This window comes from Mercenaria mercenaria, chromosome 1 (genome assembly GCF_021730395.1).
Source record: "Mercenaria mercenaria strain notata chromosome 1, MADL_Memer_1, whole genome shotgun sequence".
NCBI classification, from domain to species: Eukaryota; Metazoa; Mollusca; class Bivalvia; order Venerida; family Veneridae; genus Mercenaria; species Mercenaria mercenaria.
In genome coordinates, this window is record NC_069361.1 from 44,893,423 (window position 1) to 44,913,629 (window position 20,207).

At 36.1% G+C, this 20,207-nt stretch overlaps 1 protein-coding gene across 5 annotated transcripts in view; it reads right to left on the reverse strand.

Annotated features, from left to right (window-relative positions):
* The window catches only part of LOC123540295 (myosin-VIIa-like), a 203,365-nt gene that overhangs the window by 58,458 nt on the left and 124,700 nt on the right, over positions 1-20,207 (reverse strand). For all 5 annotated transcript variants that reach the window (XM_045325202.2, XM_045325211.2, XM_045325189.2 and 2 more), the window contains exon 18: positions 453-672. In XM_045325202.2, the coding sequence (XP_045181137.2) occupies positions 453-672 (220 nt within the window). The remainder of the gene's footprint in view (positions 1-452; positions 673-20,207) is intronic.

Sequence of the window (20,207 nt, forward strand, 5' to 3'; positions counted from 1 at the left end):
GTCTAAATACAGTCACACAATTAGTGACAAAAAGTCATATAATATATTTACTTGGAATTTGATTAGTTTTCGCTTAATAAAGGCATTTATTTATGCTTAATACAGGCATTTACTTAAGCTCAATACAGGCATTTGCTTTAGCCTAATAAAAGTAATTGTTTTAGCTAAATAAAGCATCAGGCAATTCCAAAAACAATTCCATTCAAGTTAGTCATAAAGGCTACCTGCAGCTGGAAGAAAGTCTTTCTAATGTCATAAACACTGTAGCACCAGCAACCCAAAACAAAGACAACTGGATGATTTCAACACCAGTCAGAATTCCTGCTAACCATCAGAAGTGAGAAATCAGCCACTACAGTCACACCGATATGGACATTGGCTCTCCCGAGTGTGGTCTAAACATTCAGGTTTTCACTGAAGTTTTTTTCAATATTTGGGTCAAAAATTCTTACCATATCTAGCGTCAACAAATCATTGAGCTCATTTAGCTCATCAGTAATTTCATCCAGGGTCTTGTTTTCTTGCTTGCCTCTCCCGTCTGCTCCCTGCTCCTTCTGGAGGAACGAGAAGATCTCGTCCAGGTTGAGATTGTTCGGTGATACGGTCGGCTCATATTGTGTCCACATAGACTCTATCAGGTGGGTCAATGAATTTAACTCATTCTGAGATTCCCTGGAAAGAAACAACAACAAACTATGAATTTATATAGTTTTTTTACATTTTTTTCATGTTTTATTGCATTTAATGGTGAGAATGATCTATTATCATAATGCTATACGCTATTATTTATTAAGGGGCCATAACTCTGGCCAGTACAAGACGTATCTGGTGTATCGGGTCTAGTAGACTTGACCCTAAATGTTATTACCTTTAGCATGGGTAAGACATGCAAGTTTATCATAAATCATAATATCTTTGTGCTATGAAGATTTACATACATTTTATAACACTAATGAAAACTAGAGCTATCACTAAAGGTGATGAATGTACCCCTCGCATGCACTGACACAGTACATTCCAATTTGACGCACACAAGATTGCATAATTATGTGGACTGTACGTATATAGACTGTAATACTATGTCACTGTATGTATACAGTTTAATAACAAATAACTATGCAGAATATTTATCTAAAAGAACGTAACATGCACCATGCACAACTAGGGTTGGTACTGATCACTTGTGTGAAGTTTCATTAAATTGTGTGCAAGGGTTCGGAAGATTAGGCACGCACAAGACTGCATATGCAGACTGTATGTACATAGTATGTTAACAAGAAACAAAGTCCCATAACTCTGCAATTTTTGTCGTTGAAAGAACCTAACATGCCCCATGCACAACTACTGTTGCGCACAAGATTGTGTCTATGTATATAGTATAGTAACAAAAAACAAAGTCCCATAACTGTGCAATTTTTTTCCCTGAAAGAACCTAACATGCCCCATGCACAACTACTGTTGTTACTGATCACTTGTGTGAAGTTTCATTAAATTGTGTCAAGTGGATGAGGAGAGATGGTGCGCACAAGATTGTGTCTATGTATATAGTATAGTAACAAAAAACAAAGTCCCATAACTGTGCAATTTCTTTTTCTGAAAGAACCTAACATGCCCCATGCACAACTACTGTTGTTACCGATCACTTGTGTGAAGTTTCATTAAATTGTGTCAAGGGGATGAGGAGAGATGGTGCGCACAAGATTGTGTCTACGGACAGACAGACGGACAGACAGACAACCTGAAACCAGTATACCCCCCCTTACAACTTTGTTGTCGGGGGGTACAATAATATCAAGACAAATCAGCCATGTAAAAGTGAAGTTATGTCTTTTGGACACCTGATTGCAAGTAGCAATGAAGTTAATAAAAAAATTTGATTTTAGAACCTTGATTTTTGATCAAAATACATAGTTTCAAGTACAATGAAGGTCATTGAAATTAAATGTCCACTGGACATATATTTCAGGAAGCAGACCCCATAATGAAAATCGACAACATCAGTGTGTCAGCGTATTTTCATATCAAATTTCAGCAATCTTTGTCTGTTTTTATTGCTCATATATGCACATGGCTTCTGGTGCCAGCTTGTCATATACATTGAGGGCTGAGCCCGATACTGTTGTAACCATTATATATAAACTAGAGCTGTCACAGGAGTGATAAATTATACCCCCACAATACGGCTTTGTCACAGAAGTAAGCCAATGTCAAAGTCGAACCTCAAAATCAATAGGGGTCAATCTGCTTGTCATGATCAACCTCCCTATTAAGTTTCGTGATCCTAGGCCCAAGCGTTCTCAAGTTATCATCCAGAAATGGTTTAACTGTTCTAGGTCACTGTGACCTTGACCTAAAACCTACTGACCTCAAAATCATTAAGTGTCATCTGCTGGTCATAACCAACCTTCCTTTAACTTTTCATGATCCCAGGCCCAAGCATTCTCAAGGTATCATCCGGAAATGTTTAACTGTTTGGGGTCACTGTGACTTGACCTTTGACCTACTGACCTCAAAATCAATAAAGGTCATCTGCTGGTCATGACTAACCTCCCAATTAATGTTGTGATCCTCAGCTTATGCATTCTCAAGTTATCATCCTGAAACCGTTCAACTGCTCCAATTCATTGTGACCTTGACCCTTGACCTACTGACTTCAAAGTCGTACCTGACGTATATTTTATGATGTTACACCTGTGTACCAAAATTTATGATCCTTAGGCCCAAGCATTCTCAAGTTATCATCCGGAAACCATTTATCTGTTCTGGATCATTGTGACCTTGACTTTTGACCTACTGACCTCAAAGTCATATTTAACCTGTATTTTATGATGTTACACCTGTGTACCAAAATTTATGATCCTTGGCCCAAGCGTTCTCAAGTTATCATCCGGAAACCATTTAACTGTTCTGGGTCACTGTGACCTTGACCTTTGACCTACTGACCTCAAAGTCGAACTTGACCTGTATTTTATGATGTTACACCTGTGTACCAAAAATTGTTCAAATCTGTCAAGCTTTTTATGAGCTATTGTCCGGAAACCATGAAAACCAATGGACCGACCGACAGACAGACAAACTCACTCTTGTATGTATAATAAAGAACAAGACACAGAAGTTTCAAGATCAGCCCTTTTCGTACCAGCTGGATTAATTAAAGCACACAGCTTTTGATATGTGTCAAGAAAGGCAAAATTCCATACCAAGACAACTTAACTAAAATCTATTGGAAATTGCACATTGCCACCTTGCCTAAATAAATTTTGTCATATAACATGCAATCAAGAAGAACACATAAAGCTTAGATTTCTAATTCATCTTTTTTTAATCAAGCTGGTATATAGATTTTACCAGACATTATGTCACGTAAAATTAATGTATTTGAAATAAAAGGCAAGAATTACCGCCAGGCAATAATTACCCTCTTAACGTTTACTACATCTTTCATTCTAGAATATATATATTTTATTTAGACAAACTAAACACACTGAATGTGATCATCTTTCAACATTTTTTCATTTTCTAGGTGGATGCAGCATAGATTGTTCTCTTTCCAACTGTAGATTTCTCAACTTTTTTTACCATGTGAAACACTGTGGGTTTCTTTTTTATCCTCGATTTCTTAACGAACTTCAGTAAAAAAAATGTCACACTCTCCTCACAGCATTTCTTTGTTTGTTCTTTATTTTCTTTTCAAATCACTGACCACAGTAGTAATTATGCATGTTTTTTTTTCATGCCCAAAATGAATACAACACCAATGTAGACTGAACTCTGTACACTCTTTGTAAAGCAATGAAATTTGTAGCAAATTCTGTTTCAATGATATATTTCATTAGATAACACAAAATCCATTACATAAACAGTTGCATTAATTGAGAAACCTGCAAAAAAGAGGAAAATTTTCTATAAATGTGAGAAAAAGTTTGATGAATCTTTTATGGGCTATTGTCAAGTCAAACTACACAAAACAGTTTTAATCTCTTCAAGTGCCTTAAAATGTCATTCAAAATTTTTATCATCTAATTAACAATAGCAGTGAACTTTTCCAAAAGTTTTTTTTTTCTTCCATGTTTAATTTCCCTGAACATCTTCCAATTTATTCTATTCATCAGCAGATAGAAAAACATGTACTAGAAAATCCAAGATTGATTGGTTTAAAATTTTAGAACTGTTACAGAGTGCAATTGAAAAGTACTCTTGATACATTTTAAAATGCTCCCTATAAAGTTTGACATTTTAATTTATGAAAAAATGCTTTGAATCAATATTTAAATCCTCCTTTTAAATTTGATACTACAATTTTTAAACAAAAGTACTAATTTTGTGACAGCATTCTTCTGAAAGCATTTGATATTAAAAGGCAAGAGTCATGTTTCTTGGCCTTCTTACTCACAAACTGATAACAAACAAATGTCTAATATTCTATGTTATAAAGGGCCAATTTTTAACCCTGTTGCAGCAGATATATGGTTCTTAGCCTACTTAGATAAACAAAAGTGTCATGATGACCCTGGATTGCTCACCTGAGTAATATGAGCCACATGTTTCAAATGGCAAACTGATGCTAAAATATTAAGAAGGTAGGTCAGTAGGTCATATTCATGGTAACTGAAAGTCAGTTTAAGATCGGTATGCAAAACTGTACATGTCATCCAAATTTTAAGGCTGTATGTTAAAAAACAAGAAAGTAGGTCAGTAGGTCAAGGTTACAGTCAAGTGATCCCTAATCGCTTGGGGTCATCAGGTAATTATAATTAAAAAGTCTAGGAAATATGATCTGATAATTTGTTGAAGTATTTTTTCCTATATAACTCATAATTATAACAAGAGGACCATGAGGGTCCTGAATTGCTCACCTATCCCCACATGACCCAGTGTTGAACTGAGTATGACGTCGTTATTTCTATTATTTGACATAGTGACCTAGTTTTTGAGCATATGTGACCTAGATATCATCAAGATAAAAAATTCTGACCAATTTTCATGAAGATCCATTGAAAAATATGGCCTCTACAGAGGTCACAAGGTTTTTCTATTACTTGACCTAATGACCTAGTTTTTGAAGGCACGTGACCCACTTTTAAACTTGACCTAGATATCATCAAGGTGAACATTCTCACCAATTTTCATGAAGATCTCGTGAAAAATATGGCCTCTAGAGAGGTCACAAGGTTTTTCTATTTTTCGACCTACTGACCTAGTTTTTGACCGCATATGACCCAGTTACGAACCTGACCTAGATATTATCAAGCTGAACATTCTCACCAATTTTCATGAAGATCCGTTGAGAAATATGGCCTCTAGAGAGGTCACAAGGTTTTTTCTATTTTTAGACCTAATGACCTAGTTTTTGACCCCACGTGACCCAGTTTCGAACTTGACTTAGATATCATCAAGGTGAACATTCTGACCAATATTCATGAAGATCTCATGAAAAATATGGCCTCTAGAGAGGTCACAAGGTTTTTCTATTTTTAGATCTACTGACCTAGTTTTTAACCCCACGTGACCTAGTTTCGAACTTCACCTAGATATCTTCAAGGTAAACACTCTGACCAATTTTCATGAAGATCCATTGAAAAATATCGCCTCTAGAGAGGTCACAAGGTTTCCCTATTTTTAGACCTACTGACCTAGTTTTTGACCGCACGTGACCCAGTTTCGAACTTGACCTAGATATAATCAAGGTATACATTCTGACCAATTTTCATGAAGATCCATTGAGAAATATGGCCTCTAGAGAGGTCACAAGGTTTTTCTATTTTTAGATCTACTGACCTTTTTTTTGACCCCACATGACCCAGTTTCGAACTTGACCTAGATATCATCAAGGTGAACATTCTGACCAATATTCATGAAGATCTCATGAAAAATATGATCTCTAGAGAGGTCACAAGGTTTTTCTATTTTTAGACCTAATGACCTAGTTTTTGACCCTACGTGACCCAGTTTCGAACTTGACCTAGATATCATCAAGGTAAACATTCTGACCAATATTCATGAAGATCTCATGAAAAATATGGCCTCTAGAGAGGTCACAAGGTTTTTCTATTTTTAGACCTACTGACCTAGTTTTTGAACCCACGTGACCCAGTTTCAAACTTGACCTAGATATCATCAAGGTGAACATTCTGACCAATTTTCATGAAGATCTTTTGAAATATATGGCCTCTAGAGAGGTCACAAGGTTTTTCTATTTTTAGACCTACTGACCTAGTTTTTGATGGCACGTGACCCAGTTTCAAACTTGACCTAGATATCATCAAGATGAACATTCTGACCAAATTTCATAAAGATCCCATGAAAAATGTGACCTCTAGAGTGGTCACAAGCAAAAGTTTACGGACGCACGGACGGACGACGGACACCGCGCGGTCACAAAAGCCCACCTTGTCACTTTGTGACAGGTGAGCTTAAAAGGGACCCCCACGGCAGGGCCTCTTTTCACCCCAGGGGCATAATTTGAACAAACTTGTAAGAGATCCACCAGGCAATGCTACATACCAAATATCAAAGGCCTAGGCCTTGAACTTTCAGACAAGAAGATCTTTAAATTTTTTTCCTCATATATAAGTCTATGTTAAACTTGGTACCCCCAGGGCAGGGTCTCTTTTTACCCTAGGGACATAATTTGAATAAATTTGGTAGAGAAACACTAGGAAAAGCAACATAATTAATATCAAAAGCCTAGGCCTTGCAGTTTCAGGCAAGAAGATTTTTAAAGTTTTTTTCCTAAATAAGTCTACGTAAAACTTAAGCCCAATGGGGCAGGGCCTCTTTTCATCCCAGGGGTATAACTTGAACAATTTTGGTAGAGGACCACAAGGCAATGCTATATACAAAATATCAAAGGCCTAGGTCTTGTGGTTTTAGACAAGAAGATTTTTAAAGTTTTTTACTATATAAATCTATGTAAAACTTGTTATTTATAGTAATAACAAAGGGAAATTAATCCTATAAAAAAAAAAAAAAAAAAAAAATTATATAATGTAAGTCCACAAAAAACTCTTTACCAGGTAGAGATAGGTCAAAATACACCTAAAAACTGGATGTTATGAACATGCATGTTGTACCACAGAAAAGTGGTCTCGATTTTTCCCTACAACAGTAATAACAAGAGGACCATGATGGTCCTGAATCGCTCACCTATCCCCACATGACCCAGTGTTGAACTGAGTATGACGTCGTTATTTCTATTATTTGACAAAGTGACCTAGTTTTTGAGCACATGTGACCTAGATATCATCAAGATAAAAAATTCTGACCAATTTTCATGAAGATCCATTGAAAAATATGGCCTCTAGAGAGGTCACAAGGTTTTTCTATTATCTGACCTAATGACCTAGTTTTTGAAGGCACATGACCCACTTTTAAACTTGACCTAGATATCATCAAGGTGAACATTCTCACCAATTTTCATGAAGATCTCGTGAAAAATATGGCCTCTAGAGAGGTCACAAGGTTTTTCTATTTTTCGACCTACTGACCTAGTTTTTGACGGCACATGACCCAGTTACGAACCTGACCTAGATATCATCAAGCTGAACATTCTCACAAATTTTCATGAAGATCCATAGAGAAATATGGCCATAGAGAGGTCACAAGGTTTTTCTATTTTTAGACCTACTGACCTAGTTTTTGACCCCACGTGACCCAGTTTCGAACCTGACCTAGATATCATCAAGGTGAACCTTCTGACCAATATTCATGAAGATCTCATGAAAAATATGGCCTCTAGAGAGGTCACAAGGTTTTTCTATTTTTAGATCTACTGACCTAGTTTTTAACCCCACGTGACCCAGTTTCAAACTTGATCTAGATATCATCAAGGTGAACATTCTGACCAATTTTCATGAAGATCCATTGAAAAATATGGCCTCTAGAGAGGTCACAAGGTTTTTCTATTTTTAGACCTACTGACCTAGTTTTTGACCGCACGTGACCCAGTTTCGAACTTGACCTAGATATCATCAAGTTAAACATTCTGACCAATTTTCATAAAGATCCATTGAGAAATATGGCCTCTAGAGAGGTCACAAGGCTTTTCTATTTTTAGACCTACTGACCTAGTTTTTGATACCACATGACCCAGTATCGAACTTGACCTAGATATCATCAAGGTGAACATTCTGACCAATATTCTTGAAGATCTCATGAAAAATATGGCCTCTAGAGAGGTCACAAGGTTTTTCTATTTTTAGATCTACTGACCTACTTTTTAGTCCCACGTGACCCAGTTTCGAACTTGACCTAGATATCATCAAGCTGAACATTCTGACCAATTTTCATGAAGATCCATTGAGAAATATGGCCTATAGAGAGCTCACAAGGTTTTTCTATTTCTAGACCCAATGACCTTGTTTTTGACCCCACGTGACCCAGTTCGAACTTGACCTAGATATCATCAAGGTGAACATTCTGACCAATATTCATGAAGATCTCATGAAAAATATGGCCTCTAGAGAGGTCACAAGGTTTTTCTATTTTTAGACCTACTGACCTAGTTTTTGACCCAACGTGACCCAGTTTCAAACTTGACCTAGATATCATCAAGGTGAACATTCTGACCAATATTCATGAAGATCTCATGAAAAATATGGCCTATAGAGAGCTCACAAGGTTTTTCTATTTTTAGACCTAATGACCTAGTTTTTGACCCCACGTGACCCAGTTTCGAACTTGACCTAGATATCATCAAGGTGAACATTCTGACCAATATTCATGAAGATCTCATGAAAAATATGGCCTCTAGAGAGGTCACAAGGTTTTTCTATTTTTAGACCTACTGACCTAGTTTTTGACCCCACGTGACCCAGTTTCGAACTTGACCTAGATATCATCAAGGTGAACATTCTGACCAATTTTCATGAAGATCTTGTAAAATATATGGCCTCTAGAGAGGTCACAAGGTTTTTCTATTTTTAGACCTACTGACCTAGTTTTTGACGGCACGTGACCCAGTTTCGAACTTGACCTAGACATCATCAAGGTGAACATTCTGACCAATTTTCATAAAGATCCCATGAAAAATGTGACCTCTAGAGTGGTCACAAGCAAAAGTTTACGGACGGATGGACGGACGCACGCACGGACGGACGGACGACGGACGCCGCACGATCACAAAAGCTCACCTTGTCACTTTGTGACAGGTGAGCTAAAAATGTTACAATATAATCTATTTATAGTAACAACAAAGGGAGGTAATTCTAAAAACAATGCTGCCTCATGGTGGTGAACATTTGTGCCAAGTAACATCAAAATGCCTCCATGCATGAAGAAATCTCCGTACAAAGTCATTCTTGAATTTGACATTTGATCTCCAAGTGTGACTTTGACCTTTAAACTAGGGTTCTGGGTGTTGTGCATGACACGTCGTCTCACCATGGGGTACAATACCTTGATGCATGACAGAGTCCTGGACTGGACAGGAAAAAAAAACCTATTGACCTTTGACCTCCAATTGGAACCTTTACCTTTGAGCTAGGTGTCCGGATTTTGCTCAAGACATGTCATCTCATCATGGGGAACATTTGTGCCAAATAATATTAAAATCCCTTCACGAATGGCAGAGTTATAGACCGGACAGGAAAAAAGTCCTGTTGACCTTTGACCCCCAATTGTGACCTTGACCTTTCAGCAAGGGGTCTGGGATTTGCGCAGAACACGTTGTCTCATCATGGGGAACATTTGTGCCAAGTGATATTAAAATCCCTTGATGACTGACAGAGTTATGGACCGGACACGAAACAGACCCTGTTCATGCCATGTTAACATTTGACTGCCAAGTGTGACCTTGACCTTTGAGCTAGGGGTCTGAAAGTTGTGCATGACACATCGTCTGATTATGAGGTACATTTGTGCCTAGTAATATTAAAATTACTTCATGGATGGCAGAGTTGTGATCCGGACAGGAAAAAAGCCCTGTTGACATTTGACCTCAAATTGTGACCTTGACCTTTCAGCTAGGGGTCCGGTTTTGCGCAGGACACGTCGTCTCATCATGGGGAACATTTGTGCCAAGCAATTTTAAAATCCCTTCATGAATGACAGAGTTAAGGACCGGACACGAATTTGCGGACGGACGGACGGAATGACGGACGAAAAAGTGCATTCCTATAGTCCCCGAAACTGGTTTTCAATCAGTAGGGGACTAATAAAAGGGAAAGTTATTTATACCTGGCCTACAAGTGAACAAAGTTACAAAGCTACATCTCTTATAGTTCTAAAGAAAAAGTTGACCCAAATAAAAAATTTAACAAAGAATTACACAAAGGGCCATAATTCTGACAAATCAAGTGAGAATTATGGTTTTTGGCCTCCTTGTTAATCTAATAACAAGAAACCAGTGTATAAAGTTTCAAAGCTATAGTTCTCACAATTTTCAAGGAAAAGTGACCTAAACAGAAATCTTAACGAATGACAAAGCCTACAACCAAGTTATGCCAATGCTTTTTAAATCTTTCGAAAACTCTGAACTAAAAATTTATTCTCTCTACCTAATGACTGTGGTACAAAGATTTTCACCACAGTTATTATAAAAATTTTCATAATCTGTGACAATGAGAAAAAAAAAAGAGCTGTTTGTGAAATACATAATCATGCTCTCTTATGATGGCCTACCAGTGGCAACCGGGTATGTATTTTGAATGTAGTGATCTTGACTTCTGACGTGACCTTAAATGACCTCAAAAACAACATAGGTCATCTACTGGCTAAGAGCAATCAACCTATGCAGAAACTTTTTTTCATATTAATAATCCCCATTTTTTCAGCAATTTCTCATGGAAAATGCATTTTGGGCAGCCTATTAGCCATGTGACACAGGAACTGGTCAGTACTAGTTAAACATGAATATACATGCATGCATGTTCTTGTCACATGACATAATGCAACTGCCACATTCACAGAAAAATTGTACAAGTTAAACTTTAGTAAGCACTATCTGTCCAAATAAATTACCGAGGAGGAAAATAATCATACTGATAACAACAATGTTTTCTGACATGTTCTTTCCCAAAAACTATAAAGAACAATTAAGTTATGTAACATTTCTCCTCAGTCTTTGAATAATAGAAGAAAATGTACTCACTTCAATCTAGGCACGATAATTATAACTGTCCGACCATATGCTGTTTTCGATACGTTAATTTGCCATTTTGGCGGCATCTTTTTCGACATGATTACCCACAATGCTGAGCATCTATTACAAATGACACATAATCCCTCCACCACCTACTCCGGAAGAGCTTGCTAATCAAATTATCTATATAAGGGTTTACCAAGGAAATGAACAATAAACGATTCAAGTGGTTCACATGAGATATCTTCAAGAAGATCACTTTAAATAACACAGAGGGATTTCAACTTTGAGATTTTCAATAAATTTCGATTGTTCTCAACATGTTGTTTTCCAAAAACTTCCCACTAGTTTCAATGTTTCCTAAAACGACTGAATTGTAATATCATGTAATCTTAAGTATTATGCCCTTTACTCATTGGACATTAAATTTAGGACTTCTTAATCATACTTTAATTTACAGCAGTTTTGACAAAAAGGATAAATAATTTGTATAAAATTCCCTGTCAAGCTCCATGCGTAGGTCATAATTATATTAATAAATTTGAATTCAAAAATAGTCAAATTGACAATGACCTAGCTTTCAGACAAGAGTAACATGCCTGTTTATAAGTGGTTACATTAATACAGTGAAGTTATTGGGCGTGTCCCTTTGTTATTGATTAACAAGAAGGCCATGATGGCCCTATATAACTCACCTGAACATAACTGCATAAATGTACAAATTTTTTAAAAATCATTTGCAAAACAGCTTAGGTGCACCTTGTCAAAATTTCATCACTGTACCTTTCATAACACGAAAGTAGGTCAAGGCTAAGGTCATGGGTAGTTATTAAAAACTACCTGAAACAAGAGTTCTGCCAAGCGGGGCAATATACGCCCGAAGTGTTATATCAGAGGAGAAGAGAAGCAAAATTGAAAGAAAAAGCAAAATTCAAAGACTGTGAGGAGGTGGGAGGGGTGGGGGAGCAGGCTGTGTGCGCGTGGTGGTGATGACAGGAAAGGGCAAGAAACTAAACAAAAAAAAACAGGAAATTTTTTTTTTTGGCAGGCGGTGGCAGAAAACTAGAATACTAAATTGGGCAAGAAACTTAATGAGAAAAAAAAAATTCTTCCTTTCTTTTTTTTTGGAGGTGGGGCAGGGTAGTGGGGGGCTTGCAATGTAAACTGTTGCAGTCTGTATCACCTGCCTATATATTTCAATTTTCTAGTCAGTATCTTTAATAGCTTTTGTGTTATGCTCTGGACCTGATGGCAGATTTCACCTTGCCAAGACCTTGACCTTTGACCGATCACCCTGGTTCATGCACTCTGCACATTGTCTCATCACCACCTGCTACCTACATCCCAAGTTTGAAGTCAATACCTTGAACAGTTAATAAGTTATGCCTGGACACGAAATAAAACGGACAAATCTGATTTGTGACCTTGACCTTTGATCTACAGACCTGGTTCATGTGCTCTGCACATTGTCTCATCTCCACCTACCTACATGCCAAAGTTGAAGTCAATAACTTCCATGACTATTTATTTATGCTTCGGACACAAAATATGATGGACAATTTTGACCTTTGAGCTCAAGTGTGACCTTGACTTTTGGCCTAAAGAGTCAGACCAAGCGCTCTACACATCGTCTCACTGCAGTCTTCCTATATGCAAAGTTTAAAGTCAATATCTTTAATAAATTTAAGGTATGCTACATCACTAATTATGAAAGGAAATCTAAATGCAATTAATATGACTGCTAAATATACAATGTACTTGTATTTCGGAGGCCTTAGTGATTTCTATGTGACAGAAGACCTCTGAAGACAAGACTTTAAAGCAAGTTCAAGTGCCTCTCTTCTAGACAAAAGAATATTTTTGCAACATTGCACATTATCTGAATTGGACTTCCTTACATGACAATCAATCCATTCATGCAGTGTTGCATAAAAAGAAAAAGAAACAAGAGCTGTCGGAGGACAGCAACGCTCGACTATTCAACAGCCTTGTCAATTGAATGAATACAAAAGTTGAAAAAGGGGCATAATTTTGTAAAATGCAAAGTAGAGGTATTGAACCTCTGTACTGCATGTCATATTATGACAGTGAACACGTGTGTGAAGTTTCAATCCTTTCCAATTTGTGGATACTGAGATACTAGCTTACATACAAAAACTTAACAAAAAACTGCTAAGTCAAAGGGGTATAATTTTGTAAAAATGCCAAGTAGAGTTATGGGACCTTCACAGTGCATGTTAGATCATCACAGTGAACAAGTGTGTGAAGTTTCAATCCATTCCAATTAGTGGATACTGAGATATCAGATTACATACAAAAATTTAACCAAAAACTGCTAAGTCGAAAAAGGGGCATAATTTTGAAAAAAAGAGAGAAGAGTTATGGGACTTGCTTAGTGCATGTCAGATCATGATAGTGAACAAGTATGTGAAGTTTCAATCCATTCCCATTAGTAAGTACTGAGATACCAGCTTACATACAAAACCTTAACCAAAAATTTCTAAGTCGAAAAAGGGGCATAATTTTGTAAAAAAGCAAAATAGAGTTATGGAACCTGTGCAATGTAGATCAGTTCATCACAGTGAATAAGTGTGTGAAGTTTCAATCCATTCCCACGAGTGGTTACTGAGTTACCAGCTTACATACAAAACCTTAACCAAAAATTTCTAAGTCGAAAAAGGGGCATAATTTTGTAAAAAAGCAAAATAGAGTTATGGAACCTGTGCAATGTAGATCAGTTCATCACAGTGAATAAGTGTGTGAAGTTTCAATCCATTCCCACGAGTGGTTACTGAGTTACCAGCTTACATACAAAACCTTAACCAAAAATTTCTAAGTCGAAAAAGGGGCATAATTTTGTAAAAAAGCAAAATAGAGTTATGGAACCAGTGCAATATAAGTCAGTTTGTCACAGTGAATAAGTGTTAAGTTTCAATCCATTCCCACAAGTGGTTACTGAGATACCAGCTTACATACAAAACCTTAACCAAAATCGGGACGCGGACGCGGACACCGACACCGACGCCGACGCCGACGCATGGGCGAGTGCAATAGCTCACTATTCTATGAATAGTCGAGCTAAAAACTGCCATCACCCAGACAACCAGAGGCAAAGTTCTTCAGAACTATGCTAATGGAATCTTTTATAAAAAAAAATGTGTAAATCTATGCAATTGTGTGTTTAATAAGCTGCACAAATATTTCCCCTGCTTTCATTAATAGGCACTTTGTGTCTCTAAATGGAATATATAAACAAACGGTGAAATCTCCAATTCAGAAACGCCAAGGCTATACTTCTCTATGAATTATTTACTTGTCCATTTTTGTATGTAGAAAATCATTAACAATGTGGTATCTTGCAATCTCACGGCAAACTGATTTTTCTTTAAGAGATCAAAAGCAACCATATCCTTCTTATTCACAAAAGAAGTAATCAGCAGAAGGAAATACACACACTATAAAATAGTCTTGTTTTAATTCTTTCTATAAAATAATCGCAATTGGTATGGAGATGTTTTTTCATGTTCATTATCATATGTATTCTTCTATAGCGCCGTTATGGCTCTGATTTTAAAATCGTTACATATGGTAAAATGCATTTGAAGAACTAAATAGTTATGACAGAAAATAATCAACAAGGCAACTCTCATCCAATAAAGCTGACACCTATCTGTCTCTGATACTCCATGAATTTTAACATTTTGCAATGCACATCTTCTAACTGCCCAATTACAAAACATTAAGCACAGTACATAAATTTACATTTACATTTTTTTCATTGTAGACAAACTGTAAACAAACATAATGTATAATTTGCTATCCCAAAGCTCGTTACATGCTTATAACTTATTTAATTAATAATTTAATCTGGATAAATTGAACAGAAAGAATAAAGCTTATTCTAATCACACTTAATTCAAATTTTTAGGGAAAAGCCAGTACTGATACTGTTTGAGGTAAATCACCAGTGACTCCTTCGGGCCTGAACAAGAGATGTCTAGGTTCAGTGGCAGAACCTAATTCGCTATACTAATAATTGCTCCCTGGATGTCAAAACTAACAGATCAGTTGACGATAAATATCAAGATAATTTTGAGAAATTTAGCGCCAAAACGATCATCATTTCAGCACAAAAACTGGATAACTTCTTCTTTATGTCAATGCAGTTATGGCTTTTTTACACTGGGGAGACAGATTCATGTGGTCTGAGTCAATGGTATAAAAAATAATATTATCTCCAAGAGGAATGCACGGTGCCACACTTTACAAATGGGCTGTAGTTTGAAACTATTAAAGTGTTATAATAGTGGAAAACATGTTCAGAGTTTCATATATCCAAATAATTGTCTTGCATATTCCCGTGTTCTCCTATAGCCATATTCTCTTGTCTCACTGTAGCCAAGCTATTCTCTAGTTTGTATTTTTCTCTAGCTTCTAAAGGTTACATGCCAAAACCCATTTGAATAACAGTCTATATCATTCTTGAATCAACATTAATCTTAACTTTTCTTACACAAAATCAGTATTTTCCTGCACTCAATGGACTAGTTGTCAGGAAATCCTTTCTAGCGGTTAAGTTAAGTCCCCTTAGGGACTCTCTAACCTGAAAACAAGAATTACTCTATCATTTCTGCCAAGTAATTTTGTCCCAACTGACAATGCCTGGTAGACTACTCCAGACAATTATATCAGTATTGTGCATGATTGCTTTCAGATTTGAGAAATTGTTTACTGGCTATTTTTTGACAATAATGTGTCAAGTAAGTAAAACAACTCTGAAAAGGAAGGCCCAGTGTTGGACAAGTGATTGGATGGTTTTAAGGTTATACAGTAACTGCTGTTGATTAAAAAAGATGGAAGAAATGATTGATGCATAATGTCTGGAATACAAAGTCATTTTTGGTGATAAAAGAGAAGCTGCACAAACTGCTAGTAACCCTCGTCTTCAAGACAAAGCTTTTTTTCTGCAAGATCAGCATTCTTTCACATGACCTGAATTGGTTTTCCTCACAATTAAAGCTTTAAAGATCAATCCATTAAAGTGTTGCTTACAAAGAAGAAAACAATAGCCATTGAGACAACATGAGTCACCATTCTATAGAACTATGCTAATGGAATCTTTTATAAAAGTATCTTAATCATCGCAATTCTGTGTTTACAGAGCTGAAATAATATTTCCCATGCTTCCATTAACAAGCACTTTGTGTCTTTAAATGGAATGCTTAAACAAATTGTGAAATCTCCAAGAAACACCAAAGCTATACTTCTCTATGAATTATTTACTTGTCCATTTTTCATGCAGCAATTTAAGCGTTAACAATGTGGTATCTTGCGATCTCACTTTTATAAGAGATTAAAAGCAACCATATCCTTCTTATTCACAAAAGAAGTAATCAGCAGAAGGAAATACAGACACTATAAAATATTCTTCTTTTAATTCTTTCTATAACATCATCGCAGTTGTTATGGAGATGTTTTTCCATGTTCATTATCATATGTATTCTTCTACAGCACCATTATGGCTCCAATCTTAAAATCATTACGTAATTCTTGTAAAATGCATTTGAAGAACTAAATAGTTATGACAGAAAATAATCAACAAGGCAACTCCCATCCAATAAAGCTGACACCTATCTGTCTCTAACACTCCATGAATTTCAACATTTTGCAATGCACATCTCTTATAACTGACCAATTACAAAACATTAAGCACAGTTTGAGATTGCATTTTTTCAGTGTAGACAAAAAAAACTTAATGTGCAACTTGCTATCCCAAAGCTGGTATGCTTATCAACTTATTTAATTCATACTTAATTTAATCTGGATAAATTGAACAGAAAGAATAAAACTAATATTCTAATCACACTTAATTCAAATTTTTAGGGAAAAGCCAGTACTGATACTGTTTGAGGCAAATCATCAGTGACTCCTACGGGTCTGAACAAGAGATGTCTAGGCTCAGTGGCAGATCCTTATTCAATATACTTATAGCTGCTACATGTATGTCAAAACTAATGGATCAGTTGAGATGATTTTTAGAAATTTAATGCCATAATACTAATAAACTTTGATAATGTGGCAGTTGACCTCAATACAGTCGACACTGTTTATTTTCCAATACAGGTAAATCCAATATTTGCTGCACAATAGATCTGTGACGGATTACCTTCGAACACCCCTGGACTTATTGGACTCAACTGCCACATTATCAAAGCTTATTAGTACATTTGTAATCATCATTTCAGCACAAAAACTGTATTTCAATGCAGTTATGGCTTTTTTACACTAAGGAGACCAATTTCTTGTGGTCAATCAAATAGAAATTAGATTATCTTCAACATGTAATCACTGCCATGCTTCACAAAATTAATGGGCTGTAGTCTGAAATAGTAATAATAGTGGAAAACATGTTCAGAGTTTCATAAATCCAAAGAACTGTCTTGCATATTCAAGTGTTCTCATATAACCATATTCTCTTGTCTCACTGTAGCCATTCTATTCTCTAGTTACCGTATTTTACCTAAGTCTTGGGACAGCATAAAATAATTATTTTTTTCACTGTCCCAAGACTTATTTCCCGAAAAATAATTATTTTGAAAAGTGTCCCAAAAATATGGACACAATAATCGTCATCGGGTAACATCCCCCACCCACCCGTGTTGAAAGCGGGAAAAAAACAACGATTATCGGTAATTTTTCTGTTGATAAACAAAGTAATTGGCCTTGTTTTCATCATCAATTAACACCCCCTAAAAGAGCTAAAAGAAGTGTGTCGGTATCATGACATTAGAAGTGGAGATCAAAGCGGTATAGTTTCCCCAAGATTTTCATGGCATTATGTCATGTTTTCGCGCCATGTTGCACATCACTGTTTGATCGTACCGCCTCGGTTCTTAAGTGCTGAGAAGTAGATCTAGTGTTGTAACAATCAATAAAAAAAGCTTCTTTTTAATTTGTTAAAGCGAATGTGCAATATCCCGTATAAACTGACAGGTAAACGTGTCAAACTATAATAGCGGATATCTTACCTCTGTGACCTATTTGCCCTCAAGGAAATTACAAAATGGTTTGAGAAGAATATCTTATTATAAGGTGTCGTGACAAAAAATACATGTACATGTACAAAGATTCATTCAAAACTTATTAAAAATACGCAACAACATCATTATTGTTTTTGTTTTTTAACCGCATTTTCTATTTACGTTCACGAGTTCACGTAACAGAAATCTGTTTGCCAAAAATCGTTTTACTTCATATTTTTAAATTGCTGCCGCCTTTTCATTATTTAAGATTTTTCTATTCTGTTTTTTGTACTTTCTGGTCAAAAGTCTGAATTTTATGCCCATAGTTTGTATCATTTATTTACTTTTAGAAAGAAATAAGTATTTAGGATTGCGCTGTTTGAAATTTTGCAAGTAATTTTATGAAAATTCGCCCGTTTTTATAGAATTTTGCCAACATTTCTGTCTATACCTTTTTAAAATCGTCATAGAATTCAAACTATATTACTTCTCAATCGTTGTTGAAAATCTGAAGCGATAAAATGTTAAACAAGAGCACCGCCTTGCGGGTGCTGACGCTCATCTGATTTTTTTTGTGTGATAGAAATATTGTCCTACCCATGATTTTCTAAGTCTAAAAAGGGTCATCATTCTTGCAAAAAGCAGGATAGAGTTATGTTTTTTGATGTACAGTGTCCACTTATGATGGTGAAAAACTGTTGAAAGTTTTAAAGCAATAGCTTTGATAGTTTATGAGAAAAGTTGACTTAAACATAATACTCAACCAAGAAAATGATTTTCTAAGTCCAAAAGGGGCAATAATTATTGCAAAAATCAGGATGGAGTTACGCTGCTTGCTGTACAGGGTCAGCTTATGATGGTGAACAAGTGTTGCAAGTTTCAAAGCAATAGCTTTGATAGTTTAAGAGAAAAAGTTGACCTAAACATAAAACTTAACCAAGAAATCTGATATTTTCTAAGTCCAAAAGGGGCCATAAATCTTGCAAAAAGCAGGATGGAGTTATGTTTCTTGCTGTACAGGGTCAACTTATGATGGTGAACAAGTGCTGCAAGTTTTAAAGCAATAGCTTTGATAGTTTAGGATAAAAGCTGACCTAAACATAAAACTTAACCAAGAAAACTGATTTTCTAAGTCCAAAAGGGGCAATAAATCTTGCAAAAAGCAAGATGGAGTTATGTTTCTTGCTGTACAGGGTCAGCTTATGATGGTGAACAAGTATTCCAAGTTTCAAAGCAATAGCTTTGACAGTTTGGGAGAAAAGTTGACCTAAACATAAAACTTAACCAAGAAATCTGATATTTTCTAAGTACAAAAGGGGCCATAAATCTTGCAAAAAGCAAGATGGAGTTATGTTTCTTGCTATACAGGGTCAGCTTATGATGGTGAACAAGTATTCCAAGTTTCAAAGCAATAGCTTTGATAGTTTAGGAGAAAAGCTGACCTAAACATAAAACTTAACCAGGCAACGCCGACGCAGACGCCGACGCCGACGCCGACAACCGCTCAAGTGATGACAATAACTCATCATTTTTTTTCAAAAAATCAGATGAGCTAAAAATGAATGCATGACGCGTGTTTTTTGTATACGTGTCGATGAACAAAAGTAACGGCGTTGTAAGTTAGACGTTACGATAGGTCGCACGTGCTCGTGGAATGGAAAATTACCGGCATGGCGTTTTGATATCTGTACGATTCGCGGGTAAATTCCAGTCAGTGGTAAATAAAAATAAACAAATAACGGAAAATGGACTTCCTGGCTGCAGCAAAAAAAAAATACAACACTTTACTAGTAAAAACACGACACGAAAATGTTAAAAAAAATAGTCTTTGGTTCTTATAATTGTTTGATATTTTGATCGATACAACACCATACAATGTATAATAACGGTATTTGGGTTACATCTTGAATCAGTACAAACCTTAGTCCCAACACTTAGGGACGAAAAATACGCTCAGAAAATACATGTCCAAAAACTTAGGGTCAAGAAAAATAATTATTTTTCCACATTTTAAGGGTGTCCCAAGATTTAGGGTGTCCCAAGACTTAGGTGAAATACGGTACCGTAGTACTTTTCTCCAGCTTCTAAAGGTTACATGCCAAAAC